We start from the raw sequence: 18604 nt of genomic DNA, 5'->3' as shown, positions 1-18604 counted from the left end.
ATATTTATATTTTTAATTTGTTTACAGTTCAAAACTAATAAATCTACAACTTATATTTGATGAACGTATAAACAATACTTAATGATCTTATTGTTTATAACTATATTTAACACTAAATCTTCAATGAACCTATATTGCACTACCAATGAACCTACAATTTATGTCTAACGAACCTACAATTGTATATTAAATGGAAAAAAATGCATCTCTACTCCCTAATATTTATAGTGAGCTCACATTTTTCCCTCAATTATTTTAGTTCAATTAAGTACAAAATTTTAAAAAATCAACAACTTGCGCCTCTTATAGTTGGGGGACCACGCACCATTTAATGGCCATTACATTAGCTGAGGTGGCAAGTCATGCGGGTCCATATTGCCTTTCTCTATCTTTTAACCTCTTATCAGTTTATTGGAAGAGATTTTTCTTTTCTACTTTTTGATTGTAGTGATTTTTATTGATTAGGTTGTATTTTTATTTTCCAATGAATGAAAGATTCATAATTTCTATTAAAGAAAAGTTTACTGGAATATGAAAATGGAATCTCTAGTTTGATTGAAAAATAAAAATATTTGTGAAAAGTTATGATTGAATTACAAAAGAAAACTCTTTCGAAGACGTGAAAAAAGAATAAACAAGGAAACTTGTCTGAAGCAATTGAATGGTAATTTGTGAGAAAGAAATTCCATAGAACTTCAAATCGAGTGTTAATCACATAATTCATGTGATAATTTTCCTATAAAAGATAACAAATGTTCAACAAGACATCCAAGAGCAAAGCAATGCCAACTGCGACTTGAAGAACAAACACAAGACCATAACCTCTATTACTATAGAAATTGGCCATCTCAGAAGAGGTCGAACCTAAATTGTACTTGTCAAATTCAACAGTAATCTCATCCAGTCATGCCTTTCCCTTTGTCATTTCAAATGTCTGAGGTTAAAACTAATATGGACAATAACAGAAATGAAATACGGTGGTCTATATGCCTCAGCATCCTAATTATGAATCTCATGGTTTGAGAAAGAATCAAAATGCAAATGAAAATATCTTTGATCTCTTCTATTCTATAGCAAGCGTCAAAGAGATCTTGATGTCAAATGGTACAACACAAAAATAAAAATATATACAACAGAACAGGAAGAGAAATGCAAGGAAAAACACACAAAAAATGACTGCACTTTTAGCAGGATCACTTCCAAATTGATTTTCTCGAGATTTTACATGCTTCAATCGGGCTTCCTTGCTACTGCCTTACAATGACAAGAATATCATGACATTCTATTATACATCATTCAGCCTAAGAACTATATGTGCACTTATGCCTTATAAGCATCAATTAATGCACTGACTTTGTTGCGGTTACTAGAGAACCTAAGCCATGTAATCAAAGTCTATGTACACTCAAACCTGCTGTCTCCTATAAATTTCCACAGTTCACTATGGGAAGAAAAAATTGTCCCAAAATGAACATCAGGAATGAAAAATATTATCCACTGATCAATATGATTAGTAGACTTTTTCACTTTAATTTCTGGATTTTCTAGTTTTGACCATTGCTATGCTTTTTCAGTGATTGTATTTTAGTAAACCAAAGCATGCAGCAGCATACTTAGGAACAAGAAGATTATACCCCACTGCACATTCAGACTGGCATTAGAATAAATTGAGTGGGAACCTACTAAATGTACAGTTCCAGTCCGTTCATCCTGCACTTTGATGCTTGACGAGCCTGAAATCATCCACAGAAAAATCAGCACAAATGGAACTATATAAGAGAATATATTTAGATTGACAATGAATTTAACAAGGCACATTTAGTTAAAGAGTCAAATGGGATGTAAATTTCTTTGCTGTTCTTTACTTTGAGGATTTGAAACCACAATGGCAGAATTTATTTCCTTTACATTTGACAGAAGTTCAGAAATGCAAATAGTGATTAATAAGTTAAATAAAGACTAACCACCACAATTTTCTTTCCATATAAGAAATTTAATGAGAAGATTTCAGGTTCTTCGTGAATAATTGATCCCTAAATTCATATCATGTGTAAAATGTAGAAAGTTAAATACCAGAAGGACTCCGCCTGCCAACTATGGAGTAGATTAAGATTTAAGCACTATTGTTTAAGAAGTTACAGCTTGAAACTTAAGAAACTATTTAAAATTTCAATTCAAAATCTAGTGGATGTCTAGTTTTATAATTTCTCTAGTTAGTTTTTTATTAAAAAATTTGACTAGGCGTTTTAAGAACTAAATATAGAAGTCCCAAATTGATTTTTAGTGCGCATCAATATAATGAAAATAATACATAGCGGCTTTAATTTTAAGATTAAATCTTTTTTACTACATTTCACATATCAATTTTGCTTTTAAATACAAATTGAACAAATAAATGGTTTAAATTATAGAGGCATGTCTTTCTAGATTTAACTAGATTATTACAGTAGCATGACAAGAGGAAAGAGGATAACTGAAAGGAAGAACACGACAAACAAAGATGATAGATTGAGCAAACAGGTCCCATACTGTTTTTTTTTTCAATTTTCTTTCCTAGCAACAGTTTGATATTTATAATTCAGTCTATGATTACTTTGATTCTCTGTCTGATTTGCAGCTAGTTCTAGGCTCCCCCCTAGAAAGCATAAAATAAAATAATAATAAAAAAAAAATCCCCAAAACCTGACCTTAGGCAAGAGTCCAAGCCCTCAACAAATATTGCTTTCGCTCTCAGAAAGAATTTATGGTTTTCATCTTTCCTTTACCTAAAACAGCACATAAAAGAGTGCAACACCACTCACATAAATAACCATTCACTTATCTGCAATCTTTCTAAAGATCCACCTTACAACCAAAAGCTTAATCTAGGCGTCATTTGAGGCACCCACAGTTCACGGAGAACTTCAAAGACCAAAAGCAAACCATATAGAGAATACACAATATTAGTTTCTTATTATCTTCTGAAGTTGCTATAGAGTTTCATGGTCTAAGAAATTAAGGCTTTCTAATTAAAACTGTTTCAGAGATTAAAAATTTTCTTCTAATCATCATTCAATTGTAAATAAGAGATTACAATATCTCATATAGCTCATTGTTCCAGTCCGGTGACTTCACAAGCATCTTAAATGCCTGAACAGGCTTCCAAAAGCACTTCCACAATGTTTGGAAGGTTCGGTAGCAATGTATTCTTATTTGGGTAATGTCATTTTAGTCCCCGAAATTAAGAGCAAAAACTGGTCCCCAAAAGCTTAAAATGTTTTTTAAATCCGCAAAATATTTTTAACCTGCACATAAGTCTAATTGTTAGTGCTGTTACATGAGAATATTCCGTTAAAATCTGGCAAACAATAGTTCAGGTAAATTTCAGTCCCCACAATCAAGAGGTCCTAAAATTGGTCACCAGATCGGATAATCTAATTTTTGAACACTAACATTCAGTTAATGCCAACCAAATAATGAAGCTCGTTATACCTTACTTGTTTTGGGCATTACAAATTTACAAATACATTTAATAAGTTTAAAAATAAATAATAATAATAATAATTAAGAAAAAGATAATAATACAAGCATTTAAAGGAAATGGATGCCAAAACAATATCTAACTTGTACTCACACATCCACCCAAATTAATACACACCATGATAATAAGTATTGCCAAATGACCAAAAACAAAAGGAATCCAAACGTTTGAACATGTTTTCAGTTTTGACCTATTTTTTTTTATTTTATCCATTAGTATTTGAAACTATTGACATTGATTTTGATCTTAATGATTGGGTTAAAGCTGATAAGAAAAGGTATTCACCTATTAGACAGCTAAATACAAATAATTTTTCTAATGATAGATTACAAAGTTTCCCTTCCGCTTTGTCCCTTTACCTTAAAAATGCTAAGAACCAGTCACTTCAAATGGTATAGAAACTGCAAGACTAGGCCAAGAGAAAAAGTTCCCATCGACAAACCCAAGCCCTAATTCGCAAAATCAGCCAGAGCTTGGCTCGTACCAGTCATCAACGTTGGTCCCTGCTGCAGGTTTAAAAACAGGATCTGGGTTTCCATTTTCAGTACAGGCTGCGGTTCCAGAAGCAACAGCATTGCTTGCAAAAATTGCAGCAGTGAAAAACAAGTTCTGGTAATTGTTGTGGCAAGACGTGGTGTCAATGCAATTTGCTTGGGCAAGAGGGCAGCACACCCAGCATTTGAGCTAAATGAGGCTACAATTTAACTTGGAAAGAGAGGAGGAATGGAAAAGGTAGAACTGAGAAAAAGGGAAGGGAAGACAATAGAAATAGGAATAAGATTGTAATTTACCATCATGAGAGTAATATTTTATTTAAGTAATAATACTAATGTCTTCAGAAACTAATTTGATAAGATTAAAACAATTACCTAAATCTCAAAATGCACATCAAATTGGAATTTCATCTAGGTCATTATAGACCTGACCAAAGGGCCAATTTGTAACTGCAAACAAAACTGGTGAACTTGGAAGAGGCCCTAATCAATAATTCCAGTTTATGAATCGGCCCAAAGCCATAAAGGGGAGCGATCAGTTAAGGTTAAACCCCCTGTTGAACTTGATCCAACCGCAAGCCTGAACCAGCGGTTTGGGCTGCTAACAACCTTAAGAAAATAAATATATTAACTTAGTAAAAGTAAGATTCTTAATCTTATGAACTCAAATTTATGTTTAAATTTGATCCATCTATATTAGAAAGATATTGTTTTACACAAAATATTAAAAAATTTAATTGAGTTGATTTTAATTTTAATCCTCATACAAAATTAAATTTTAATTTTGATCAACATAAGAAAGCTAAATAAATTAAATCATAATTCTTAACTTTTATGAAACACATAGTAGTTATAACTAATAGTATGAAAAATATATAATAAACCAATTAACGGGCATAATGAATTTAAATAATTTCCTTAAAAATAAAATTTTCATAATTTTTTAAATTGAAATTTAATTTGTTTTGAACCTGTATTGAACTGAGGCTGAACCACATATAAAACTGTAATGAACTGGAACCATTCGACTTTTAACCATGAATCGGACCTTTTATGAGAGGGCCAGTTTAGAGGTTGAGCCGCAAACCGACAGTTTAAGGCCAGTGGCCCTTGGCCATGTCTAGTCATTAGGCCTAACACATAATATCAATATCCTTCCTTTCTTTCTTTAGTAAGTACATAAAATCTTCAATATTGATATCTAATCAATATGAAATGTTATTTAACACTCACCAAGACTATTAAAAATGTTTATGCAAACTCAATTATGGATAAGATCATGATAAGCTATCAAATTTTATCAACTGAATCGTTTTCATATATATGTTTCAACAAGGCACTCATCATATCAGATCTGATGCATCATGAGGATATGCTGGCACTTCTTTTTGGTAAATTGGGCAAACCTTCAATTTTCATCTCTTTCTCCATTAAAAAAGCATACATGTATGCCTCAGATACCAAAAAGAAGTACCATAAGTCATCTAATCACTCTCTTATATGTTACCATTGTCAATGGAAAGCCATAAATGGGTTCAACAACTAAATTACTTCTGTAATTAAGCCATTAATTTAGGCTGTAAATATTCTTATAAATAGGGGAGGAGATTTAGCTTACCATACATAGCTTCCTAGGATCACTCTATGTAATTAGCATGTACAGCTCTAGTTTCCTTGTATAGATGGCAGTCTTGCCTATATAATGAAAGATCTTCTCAAGAAGAGAGGATAATTCAATCCATTTTGTTATGGTATCAGATCCTACACTTAAGAAATCTTAGCTTTCTCAGTCATAGCCTTAGTGATTATGGAGAGATCAGATCATGTCTGTGTGAAGTTCACAGGGAAAAATTATACTACTTGGAAGTTTCAATTGGAGACATTCCTGAAAGGTAAGGAATTATGGGGCCATATAGATGGCAGCACCAAAGAAGGATCTCTTGCAGCAGACAAAGCAACTTGGGCTGCCAAAGATAATCAAGTCATGACCTGGATTCTTGTTTCTATGGAGCCACATCTGATTCTTTCTTTATGTCCGCATAGGTCTGCAAAGGCCATGCGGGATTATCTCAAGCAAGTTTACAACCAAGATAATAATGCTAGACATTTTCAGCTTGAGTTAGCCATTGCTAACTATCCTCAAGGGAATCTATCAATTCAAGAATACTACTCTAGTTTTCTGACTTTGTGGAATGATTATTCAAATCTTGTTACAGCCAAAGTCTCTACAGAAGGATTGGTGGCAGTACAAGTACACAAAAACCAGTCAAAGAGATCAGTTTCTAACGAAGTTGCAGCCTGATTTTGAATCTGTTTGTGCCTCTCTAGTGAATAGAGATCATGTTCCCTCTTTGGAGATTTGTTTTGAGAACTCTTGCGTGAGGAACAACGTATCAATACTCAGAATAGTATGGAGCAAGCTCGTGTAGCTTCTAATACTATCTCAGTTACCTACACCCAATGCTATAGCTGTAAAAAATATGGCCATATTGGACCTAACTGTCCTGAGAAGTTTTGTAACTACTGCAAGCGGTCATGGCACATCATTAAAGAGTGTCCTACTCGTCCTCCACGCTCCAACAAAGCTTATCATGCTGCTGTTTCTTCTGCTTCTACAACAACTCCTGCCATTGCTTTACAACCTTCAGCACCCTTAACTCGTTTTAGACAATACAAGAAATTAGTGTGCATGCATTTTCAGTAGTTGGACTTTTAAGGTACTGGTTCTTTATCTTCTTCTTGGATCGCAGACTCAAGTGCCTCTAATCATATGACTAATTCTTCTCATGGGTTAAGTAAGATCATAAAATATTGTGGCTCTTCATATATTCAAATAGCTAATGGTAGTAATCTACCCATTGTGGCAGTTGGTGATGTATCTCCTTCCTTTAAAGATGTTTTTGTATCACCTAATCTCTCTACAAATTTAGTATATGTTGGTAAACTTGTGGACTAAAATTGTGATGTCCATTTTACTCATGATGGTTGTGTAGTGCAGAATCAGATGTCAGGGCAGTTGATAGCAAAGGGGTTACATGGACGTTTGTTTTCTTTGAAACTATCTATTTCGCACAACTTATCCTTCCCCAGTATTAGCTTTACTTTGTAATAGCTCTAAAGTGTCAAATGAAGTCTGGCATAAGCGTCTTGGTCATCCTAACTCTAGGATTCTATCTTATTTGTTGAAATCTGGTCTGTTGAATAATCAAGTGCATTCTTCTCCTAATATGTTTCTTGATTGTGCAACTTGTAAACTTGGCAAAAGTAAGATTTTACCCTTTCCATCTGAAGGTAGCACAAAGCTTTGAGATAATCCATAGTGATGTTTGGGGTATTAGTCCTACCATTTCTCATGCCCAATACAAATATTTTGTGACCTTCATCAATGATTACAGCAGATATACATGGGTTTATTTCCTGCGTCATAAATCAGAAGTGTATTCCATGTTCAAACTATTTTTAGCTCTAGTACAAAATTAACTTTCAGCTACTATAAAAATTCTTCGGTCTGACTCGGGCGGGGAATATATATCTCATGAATTCCAGTCTTTTCTGCAAACTAAAGGGATTATTTCTAGCATTCTTGTTCTTATACTCCGCAACAAAATGGAGTAGCCGAACGAAAGAATCGTCATCTTTTAGATGTTGTTAGAACTTTGCTAATTGAGTCATCTGTTCCTTCTAAGTTTTGGGTAGAAGCTCTCACCACTCCCTTCCCAAGTTTTGGATTTTGAGTCTCCATATTTCAGACTTCGTCATCACCATCCTACTTATATAAATCTTTACACTTTTGGGTGTGTTTTACTCATCTTCCTCCAATGAATTGTCTGCTCAATCTGTCCGTTGTGCCTTCTTAAGGTATAGTCTCACACAAAAAGGTTATTGATGCTATGATTCAAAATCTAGACATGTTCATGTCTCAAGAAATGTTTTATTTTTTGAAAATCAATGGTTCTTTCCTATGTCTCCTTCACCAAAGCCTTTCTTTGAATTATTGCCTTCTTTTAATGACCCTTCTAGTGCTCCTAGTACTCAAGTTGAAAGGTGCAAGCCAGGTATATATCAGCGCAGACCTCCAGTGCTCCCCCTTTCGCACCGGTCGTGCCATCTGCTCCCTTATGTCACTCATCTAGAGTCACTGGTTCACTTGACCAGTATGGATTCCCATCATCTAAGACAAGTACCTCTACTTCTGCCCTATCTGCCACTATATCTTCTATTACTATTCCTACTAGTTACTCACAGGCAGTGAAAGAGAAATGCTGGCAACAGGCCATGCAGGAAGAACTATGTGCTCTTAAAGCTAATAAGACTTGGGAAGTGATTGATTGTCCTGCTGGTGTGACTCCACTTGGATGTAAATGGTATATTCAATTAAGGTCAAATCTGACGGGAGTTTGGATAGGTACAAGGCCCAGTTAGTAGCTCTTGGCAACAATCAAGAATATGGAGTTAATTACGAGGAGACTTTTGCTCCAGTAGCAAAAATGACTATTATTCGCACAATTTTAACTGTTGCTGCTTCACAAACTTGGAGTTTGCACCAAATGGATGTGAAAAACGCCTTTCTTCACGGCGATCTCAAGGAAAATGTTTATATGCGTCCTCCGACAGGTCTAATTTCTAGCTCTACTTTTGCAGTGTGCAAATTGAGACGCTCCTTGTATGGTCTAAAGCAGGCCTCTCGTGCATGGTATAAGAAATTTACCTCCACCTTACTCAAGTTTGATTTTGTCAAAAGCAAGTATGATGCATCTTTATTTCTTCGCCGAACTGAGCTTGGCATTGTCATTCTCTTAGTTTATGTCGACGACATAATCATCACGGGTACTGATTCAATTCTAATCTCCAACTAAAACAACATTTACAAGACTCATTTTTCATGAAGGACTTAGGTTCTCTCATAATTAGCATGTACAGCTCTAATTTTCTTGTATAGATGGCAGTCTTGCCTATATAATGAAAGATCTTCTCAAGAAGAGAGGATAATTCGATCCATTTTGTTAACCATTGCTCATGTAAATTAGCAAACAAAGGCATCAAAAGCACAAAATAAATAAATAAATAAATTTAGACTCACAGTTGTACTCGGTCCATCCAATTGCCTGATTTTCGAGATCATACAAAACTAGCCTATTTGAAAGTACTAAATCTGCAAAAGAAAAAAAAAAAAAAAAAAGATAAAAGGATTAAAAGAATCATGCACAACATGCATTTTTTGTTAACCAAAAGACTATCTTTACTACTACTTTAACTTAGCCCAAAAGGATAAAGATAATAATTTAAGCCAGCCAGTTGTTCATAGGCATTGGAAGTTTTCCTCATTTATGTCATATTTTCATGGTGATTAGCAAAGAGGTTAATATGGCAGATTGATTTTCAAAACTAAATGCCTACTTTTTTGTTCCATCTTTTCTTGCATCCATTCAGATAGAGGATAGATTTAAGTCTCAGCAAACAAAGCATGTATGTAAACATTGTTCTAAGAAACAATAAATCAGAGAAACACTATATGCTGAGTATGTAAAGAATTCTTATTCTACTTAAGATGTTTGATTGAAAAGGTATTACTAACAACTAAACTGAATGAATACCACCGCAATAGTTTTAAAGCTTTTATGGAATAAACATATTTAGCATGAGAAATAATCAACCCATATCAAATATGGGTAACATCAACAAGTACAAATCCTATACCTCCTAAAAGAGTCATGTTCCTTCTATCCCTTGATTGCATTCCACTATTTTGCCATCCAATACACCATAAACCTTCCTGCAAACGTTTTCAAATTAGCAAACAAGTTCACCATAATTGAGTTGAAAATACAATTTATGAACTGGTGCACATCAAAATAACATATGCATCACATAATTAGAAATGTATACACATGGGAGGAAATGGAAGGTATCATTTAAGGAAGGACAAACTTCTATGTTCAAACTATCCACATGTCATATTCTATATTCAACAATCTCAAAACCTAGGATCCAAATTCTCAAATCTTCAAATCTAACATTAGATCACAGCAGTAGCTTTTCCCATTATCATCATAGCAAGTACAATAGATTTCTGTTTCAGCAGCTTATTCCCAAACAATGTCGACATTACACATCCCATCACCAACTTTAAATGGTAGATGCTAAGAAAATCATTGTATGCTCTTTTAGTAGTCTGTCAGTGTGGGACCATATTTTCTCAGGAGTAGACACATTGTGGATGCCATTCCTTTGCTCTGTAATTAAGTAAATCATATGATTGATAACATGCCCTCTCCATAGCTACTTCCCGTTGTCTCTAAGAATCAATAACCTTTTGATTCCCAATTCCAAAACAACAAGAGGGAATAACATTATCAGTCTTGTCTGATTATACTTGAGCTACATCCGCAAAGGATCTAAAGAGTTTTGTCATCTTCCCACTATCTACACAAGGGGGATATTGAAAAAGAGCTTGCATCCATTTCCCACTTTTGTAAAGGCTAGTTCTTCTGTTAAATTTAAACCATGACAGTATGTTGTAAGCCTTACCATTTGACAAAAATAAAAGCAATCATAGTATAACCTAGTTACTATGTTGTATGCAAAACACAGCAACCAAAACATGCACTACTCTTTAGCAAACAACTTTCACACTAAATCATTAACACATGTGCAGATTAAACTACTACTTAGTTATACTGTATATCACATGCAGTAGTCAAAGTTGTAGAGTTCCAATACTAGCAAGGCATTCAATTTTGATACTTTGCTAAGCTCAAGATGTTTAATCATTTGGCAAGCAGAAAACGGTTCAATGGCAAATCATCGTCTCCAACACCATGTAAGGTTTCTTTGAAAATGTTGGTCTAGCTTTTTATGCAAGGCACCTTACCCAGAAGCAGCAAATTTATAATTCCTGGTTCCAAAGGCAGACTGATTCTTCTGGACAAAGCATCATGTGGGTGTTTTTGCAAAAACTAGCCTCAAAAGGATCAAATCAGGGCTTAATCCAATAAGAAAACAAATATCAAGAGATAACAAATATCTACTTTCCCACTGTTCGTTGTAGATCTTGCCATAAGCCCAACTTTTATGCATCAAAGATATTCTCCTCAATATCAAAGTTAGTAATATAAACTGAATTAAAGTATTAAACAGTGAATGTCTTATAGAAATCCCTTTGCTAAAAGAAATTCAATTAATTGACCAACAGTCAACTTCATGATGAAAAAACAGAATTAAAATTTTGCTCCAATGACTCAGTAAAAGCAATTTGGAATTGTTGAAACCATATGGAGGTATAGTGTTGATAATAAATAAAGTATCAACTTTATCTAGGGAAAAGAACCTTAGAGGAAGAAACAGCCAACAAATATTTTCCGGATTATACTTACAAATGGAAATAAATATTCATGTGGATGGACCTTCAAGAAAACTGAGTTTTCAAAATGAAAGGTGACATTTGGAAATCCATCATCCACACTGCAATGAGAACAAAACATATATAGACATAAGAAAATGCTCCTTAAGCTTTATGCCTGAAACAGATTCGGGCAAATGTGAGGATTATACAGCATGAATGAAGAAATCAAGCTTCCAAAGATACCAAGCCTAAGAAAAATACAAGACTTGGGCCAACAAATAACATAATAATCAGAAGTGAACACTTAATAATTAATACGCATATTAGAGAAAGACTTGAAAATTATCTATCTGGTCTAAAAATAATTAAATGCATGTGCATAGTCATTAGAGTTCAAGGAAATTAATAATATTCCACCAGGGATTATTTTCGCAAATTACAGACATAATGCTAGCTGGAGTACTGTTAGGTTTGCTTTCTTCATTTTCCTTGAGTTATTTAATCAATTAAGATGATAAGATTAATAAATTAGCCACACAAATGAAGTCAGATAGCTAGACATATTACACAATGCCCCCCAAGAAATTAAGGTGAACCCAGAACGAACTACTAAAATGCAAATTCAACATTTGTACACCTTCCAATAAGGCAGCAATTATGTATGTGCTCAAGATAATCATACTAAATTAGCCATACCATCTGATATGCACAACATTCTAAAAGCTAAAACCGCTTTCCAAATTGTGGAGGAAAAGTATTATTTCTAGAAGCCAATGAGTCATAAAAAGAATGTACAAAATAAATTCTGTACCTTCCAGAATACTGAAAACATGTATATTCATCACGTACAATATGAACTTTCAGATCAGGTTGCTGAGAGATTATCTAACAAGAATATAAACTTTATAAGTAAGCAATCATATAGTGAGAATATTCAACAGATATTAAATCATTTTATGTTATTTACCTTACTGACTAATGGTTCATAAACAATTTCTGGGAGATAGGCCAAGGTTGTACCGCTATCTATTATTGCTCCCTTCCGATCTCCTGCCTCGAACTCTTCTGTTGGAAGATGTAGGAAATCTTCACCAACTTGAACTGCCGTCATATTGACATTGTAATGGGGCCTAAAAATTTTAAGATCAAGGTAGAGCTTCAGATGATATTCCACATGAAAAGATGTAGCATCAGTGTATGATTGAGCTGTGTGATTTGCTGAGTGAAAAAGAAAATAGTGAACACAGATTTAAATCCAACTTAAGAAAAATTAAAGATGATGAACATAGACATAACTTGACTGCAATATGCAATAAACTTGGCGTTACTGTTGACATTAGGGATATAAACCATGTTACTGGGGCTCAGGTACCAATTTCCAGCAAACATTCACAATAGAGCCTGTTGAAAGAAAATATGATACCCATTTTAGTATCCATTCCAGTATGGGCTATGCAGGAGGGGCTATTGATGGTGTCAACTATGATTTTCACGTTGGTGGATTATTCTGCAATTGCTGCGAGTTTTGCTGGTTCAATAGCTTTTCCGTAAAAGCTGTTACTGAGCATGGGTCTTACTCAGGATACACAGTCTGAGGATCCTTTTGTTTTTGGTTATATTATGCCATCTGAGGATATAGATAATGAGGTAAAAAGTTTGGGAGGGAACATGAAGAAATGAAGGAAAAGTTTGGCAGCAGTAGATTGGTCAGTGGTTTTGAAGAACAGAGGCATCGTTTGCCAATGGGGGAAAAAGCAAGGAGTTCTGGCAATGATGTTTGATGATGGTTCTCTATAATGAAGCAAATGCTCTCTGTCGAGAGAAAGATTTGAGGTTAGACTTTCTGGTTAAGGGAAAAAATTGCAGCATTGAAAGAATTAAATGAGGTTAATATTGAAAGATGTATGGGTATAATTGTCCAAAAGGTTAACTTGTTTCTGGCTTTAACTAAAGGTTGTCCTGGCTATGACACCACACATCATACCCATGATTCAGTATACTTATTGATGCAGAATCAGTGTAAAAGACTTTGGACATAATTTTTACCCCAGACTAGACCAGCCACTCTGACCAGCAAACAAGCCATTGGCCATTTTGGGTTACCCCCAAGACTCTTTTGAGGAAGATCCACTGAAAACTGGATGGTTACTGGTTAACTAGTTGACTTAGTCACTGCACAACTGATGGTGCAGTTTGTTTTAGGATAACATGCCACTGTCTGCATTGGCACATCACTCTTACCAAATTAATTTCACCAGATTGCTTTACACGAGTCAAAACTCAAACCTTGTCAACCACACCTCAAATATGGATATTTTCTCCAAGTAAAATATGATTAATTATATTTCTAGCAAACATGAATATAATTATTTTGATTGGGTAGTACTATTAAACCAAAATTAGGACTATTCGCTAAAAGTTACGGTAAAGCAAATTATGAATGTCTACGTGGTGGACTGGACTTGCTCCGGTTCCAAGTTGCGGCCCGAATAGCTGAGACAAAAGGTCAGAGCTAGCAAATCATTATCTCTAGCAGACCTTGAATTCAAACTTCTAGAAGTCAACAACAAATGCAACCACTCCACTGGCAGCATGCTGGTGATTTCAATATTTTGTCAACAGAATGTTATTATATTAAAACTTAATTACACCCTAAAATACTGAATATATATTTTAATCATTCATCATATATTTAATTATTGACATATTAAGAATTCTTTGCAACCCTAATTGAGCCGCTAGCTCTTCCCCCCATGCCTTCTCCTATTCGTAGATCAAGCCAGGTTCAAAAACCTTAATTTAAACTGCATATTCATAGAACATTCAAAAATAAGTTTAATCTTTATTTGCATGTGCTAAATATACCTTGCTTCAAGCTTTCCTAAGATAAGTGGGTTTAGTTCTTAGAAAACATATGCATACCTAGTCATTTTCACTACTTGTGATTTCAATAACTAAACGTTAAATCAAAGTTTAGACCTCCACACTTTTCCTTATAGTCTTTAACTTTTGTTTCTCATGTTTACACAATGTCATTTTACCCCTTATCCAACACAATAATGCATGTACTTTAGAGAAAAGCAATTGTCAATTCATAGGTATAATCTCCTTTGTACAAGATCGAGCTTTTAGATTAAGATATTTTTGGGTCACAACCCAACCCAGTTTGATCGTCGTACACCAGCCAAGCCAACTCGCATCAATCAATCCAACTTTCATTACCAATGTTGCAATGAATATACTCTATTCTGATTGTACTTTGCTTGAAAGCTTGGATATGATACCTAAAGACTTCTAACTGTCAAGCTTAGGACCCTTTCAAATTTCCCATTGTTTTCTTCCATAAGCATCCCCCACATTAGTATATTTCAGCCATCCGAAGTTAGGTGGCATTTGGTAAAACTGAAAATTAAATACTGAAATTTTAAGTGCTGAATTTTAAGCATTGAATAAATACTAAGATTTTTAAGTAATGAATGTAATCAAATTATTGAATAACTGTAACAACTGAAAAATACTAAAATTCTTAATTCAACACATTTAACATCATAAAATTAACTTTGAAGATTCAACCATCAAATATATATTTCAAATTATATTAAAAAGTAATTTCGAAACAATTATTATATAATGAAAAAAAATTTTATAAATATATAAAAACAAGAGCACAAAATTCAATAATAATTAAAGGATATATTAAGAACATAAAAGTCAAATAAATAATGTTTGGTTTGTTAGTAATAATTTAAAGATAAATTACACTAATAACTGAGCATTTTAAGTAGAAATCTTAAATTAACAATTTTGACTTGCCCTTTTTAGTAATTTTTAACTTAATTGAAACTTTTAAGTTAAGTCCATATGATGTTGTAAAACTATCTTAAAAGTGAAAATTTTAATATTAAATCATAAGTTGGGTTACCAAACATCCTCTTAGTCTCAGTTGTCAATTTGATTTCAATCCTCTAACATCTAAATCAACTCAAAGAAAATGTAATAGAGAAAATCAATGGGCATTTCTACAACATAACTGCAATAGCTTTTCAAAACTAAATTGCAAAATGACAACAAAGAAGCCTCAAGGTATTGAGAGCACACCAAAAGGTTACCATCAAAGTTTAGCCAATTAATGCAAGTACTAGCAAGGATCTCAAGATCAGTAAAATCAGCTTTCCATGTTTCTTGTATCTTTAAAAAAAATCTTTCGTTCTTTAATAATGAGTAGGAAATTTGTGGCCAGGCCATTAAAATGAATAAATATAAATCAAAATTCGACATGAGGGCACAATCAATGTAGGTATGCCAAGAAATCATTCACACAAGAACAAATCTAGCCATCAAACAAAGAAAGCACAAGCGAGAACAATTTCAAATTCAATTACGTACTGGTTTGGTATCAACGGTGTCATGTTAACTTTTGGCTGCACAACATGCCCAATAGCAAAGATACCACCACCATTTATACCATCTAAGCAATGAGCAAATATCTTTTTCACTTTCCTAGTGGCAGCCAACTGCGAAATCATTGACGAATTTGATTTCCCAAAACCAAGTATGCCATCAAGAGCTTCTTCATTAGTTGGGCCTAAATCCCCTGATTGTCTAGCCCCACACCTGTGAGAAAACATTGCATTCACCTCAGTAACATCAATAGATACCAAAAGCCAATGCATACACATGCTAACATGCATGTGTGGGCAAATAAGAAAAAAAGAAACACACTTGTGTCTGTATAAACTTGAATGCCAGAATTTTAAATCTAGAGAGAACCCTCTTCAACTATAGGAAATTTAAAATGAAAAATGCATGAATCTTCCTGGTCAACATAATACTAGAGAAAAACTAAAGGTCGATATTTTTCATGTAGTCTGAAATTCACCCATCCATTCTTCCTCTTCCTGGTCCTGTATCAATGTTTGTATGCAAGAACAACCAAAAAATTACCAACCAGTAATGCTGGAACTCATCAGGTAGTTCTGTTGGAATTCATGAAGTAGTTCTGTTTTGACGCATTTCTAATACAATATCATACTTGTATAACATATCAATCTCATAATATAACAGAAGACAACTAGTGAGAACCTTGCAATCAAATTTCGTAGACAACAATACAGTTTCTCTGTGAAGAAAGCAGCTCTGAACATAAACCAGATGCATGGAATCACTGTGATGACTTTGGATTAAAGATGGATTTTACACATGAAAAGTTCAACTCTATTGCACTTTATTACTTATAATCAAATCCCTTTCTCTAAAGCATAGTAGAAACAATAATAAAAGCACCTTGACATGAGTCACTCAAAGACAAAATTGGATACTTAGTAGTTAGTAGTGCTTTCATGTCATGCAATCATAAAAAGAAAGTTCATTAATCTATAAAACCTTGTAAATTCAGATATTAACAGGCATATAAGAAGCTCACCCAAATATAACACTTCCATTAGAGGATGTAGTTTGGAGATCACCAGATACCCTATCATACTGCACAACATCCTTCACAAAATAACCTGCAGTAGAGCTCCCATCTCCATATATCTCAAGATAAGGACAAGACATATTTGCAGTACAGCCAGATAATGGACCTCCATTTACCTCATAGCAAAACTCCTCATCACAAGGAACTAGCTTCCCGCTGACTGAATCCTTTATATTATATAGTGTAAGTTCCATCTGGCACACAGATGAACACATCATTAGGAAAAATCAGAACGAATAATTAAGAGCAAAGAAACAGAAAGCAGAGAGACCTACACCAAGAGAGCTCGTTCTAGGGCATTCCCTACATTGAATGCAATTAACCCACATAATATCACTCCCTGTATCCACCTGTACATAATAGTCCTTTGAAGGAGTTCCAATTCCAACCTTAGCATAATAAAGCCTACGAAAACATATATATATATACACATTTCATAAATAACTAACTATGTCAATGAGTGTAAAAATTAAACAACAAAACTGGCATGTGCATGTAAGTTAGAGAAACAAACCCGACAGTATCAGGACGACCGCTACCGCCGAGAGGGAGATCGACGCCGGCGAGAATACGGAGCTGGCGGCGATCGTCGTGTGCTTTTAGGTCACTGAGAGAGCGTTGTTGGCCTGCGTATCTGTACTTTACGCTAAAGACGCCGCTATCAGAGGAGACGGCAGGAATCAATACTATTATTATTACTACGACTAAGAAGAAGATTAAAGTGAAACGGTTCCTCCTGGTAACCACAGAGCATATCATATCCATTTTTTTTATATAATTTTAGGATTTTCAATAGCGCGAGAGAGAGGGGAAGGATTTTGATTTTGATTTTGATTTTGATTTTGTTAATCCACTGACTTGGAAGACTTTTTCTTTCCTTTTGTTTTTCCAGTGAAAGGGTGTGGGGACCCACACACACTTCCATTCCATGCTAGCATTTTCCTTCGTCCCATTGTTGTTATTGCGGCTTGGAGAGAGATGCAATTTGGGAGGAGTAGTGGCTTTCTAAACTCCCTCGCTTGGTTAAGGCCGATTCCAAATTAGGGAGAATATGCAAATAAGCACTTAACGTTTAGGACGAGAGCAGATAAGTCCCTATTTATTCTTTTGGCGCAAATAAACATATAAGAACCTTTTAGCTTTGCATTATGTCCCTAGTAAATGGAGATTACATTTCAAATATAACGCGAGATGTTGATATGGCATAATACATGAGACTCTAGTTTAAAAATAACTTTAAACTTCTTCACTCTTAGCTTTATTATTTGGCCACTGCTTTCTCATTTTATTAACTAACTCTTTTTTCATTAATTTTTTTTCTCTCTCTTCAATTTTAAATATTGCAAAGAAAGCTGGTATTGTCATTACCTTAACATCAATCTCTAAGGTTATCTTTAATTCTATACAAGCCTTAATTTTTTTAATTCCTGAAAAAACTTATTTATTTTCTAAAAAAATAAAAAGAAACTTCATTCTCTGTTTTTGTCATTTAATTTATTTGAAATTATTTTCTTTTATTAACAAAAGGGTTTTATTATATCTATTAATTTTTGAAGAAAAGAATAAATTGTTGCTTTATAAGCCAAAAAAGCCAAATTGCTACTAAAGACAATAGATTCTTGATTGGCGTACAAAGTTGGTGGAATTGATAAATAAACTAGGGAGAATCAGATGGATTTGGATTGTGTGGGTAATTTGAGTTGGTGGTGGTAATGAAAGGTGAGAAGGAAAGAGTGAGAATGAAAGGTGAGAATGAGAGAGGAGGTGAGAAA

General features: G+C 34.1%; 1 protein-coding gene across 5 annotated transcripts; it reads right to left on the bottom strand.

Moving 5' to 3' along the window:
• Positions 1 to 1163: 1163 nt before the first annotated feature.
• Positions 1164 to 17851, bottom strand: LOC8276857 (aspartic proteinase 36). Of its 5 annotated transcripts, none has more exons than XR_007216203.1 (11): positions 17347 to 17851; positions 17108 to 17237; positions 16779 to 17026; positions 15743 to 15970; positions 12324 to 12486; positions 12168 to 12241; positions 11388 to 11475; positions 10886 to 10970; positions 9712 to 9787; positions 9095 to 9166; positions 1667 to 1733 (listed from the first exon to the last, which is right to left on the bottom strand). XR_007216203.1 is itself a non-coding variant. In XM_002515626.4 (10 exons), the coding sequence occupies exons 1-10, from the start codon at positions 17595 to 17597 to the stop codon at positions 1585 to 1587; spliced, it is 1479 nt and encodes a 492-aa protein (XP_002515672.2). In that variant the 5' UTR covers positions 17598 to 17850; the 3' UTR covers positions 1164 to 1584. The 5 variants fall into 5 exon arrangements, 3 of the variants coding, with proteins under 3 accessions (XP_002515672.2, XP_048231176.1, XP_015572668.2); XR_007216204.1 differs by lacking the exon at positions 1667 to 1733 and adding an exon at positions 1740 to 3284; XM_002515626.4 differs by lacking the exon at positions 10886 to 10970 and having other exon boundaries at positions 1164 to 1733; positions 17347 to 17850.
• Between the last annotated feature and the right edge of the window lie 753 nt (positions 17852 to 18604).

Source organism: Ricinus communis, chromosome 1 (genome assembly GCF_019578655.1).
Source record: "Ricinus communis isolate WT05 ecotype wild-type chromosome 1, ASM1957865v1, whole genome shotgun sequence".
Taxonomy (NCBI): Eukaryota; Viridiplantae; Streptophyta; class Magnoliopsida; order Malpighiales; family Euphorbiaceae; genus Ricinus; species Ricinus communis.
This window is presented reverse-complemented; position numbering and strand designations above follow the sequence as displayed.

Bases quoted from the DNA above. Each gene is read 5' to 3' on its own strand.
- LOC8276857 (XM_002515626.4), bottom strand. From the start codon at position 17,597: ATGGATATGATATGCTCTGTGGTTACCAGGAGGAACCGTTTCACTTTA. The intron at 9,788-11,387 runs GTAAGTATAATC...AAACGTTTGCAG, and splicing joins ATGAATATTTATTTCCATTT to GAAGGTTTATGGTGTATTGG. The intron at 9,167-9,711 runs GTATAGGATTTG...TTTCTTTTGCAG, and splicing joins GAACATGACTCTTTTAGGAG to ATTTAGTACTTTCAAATAGG.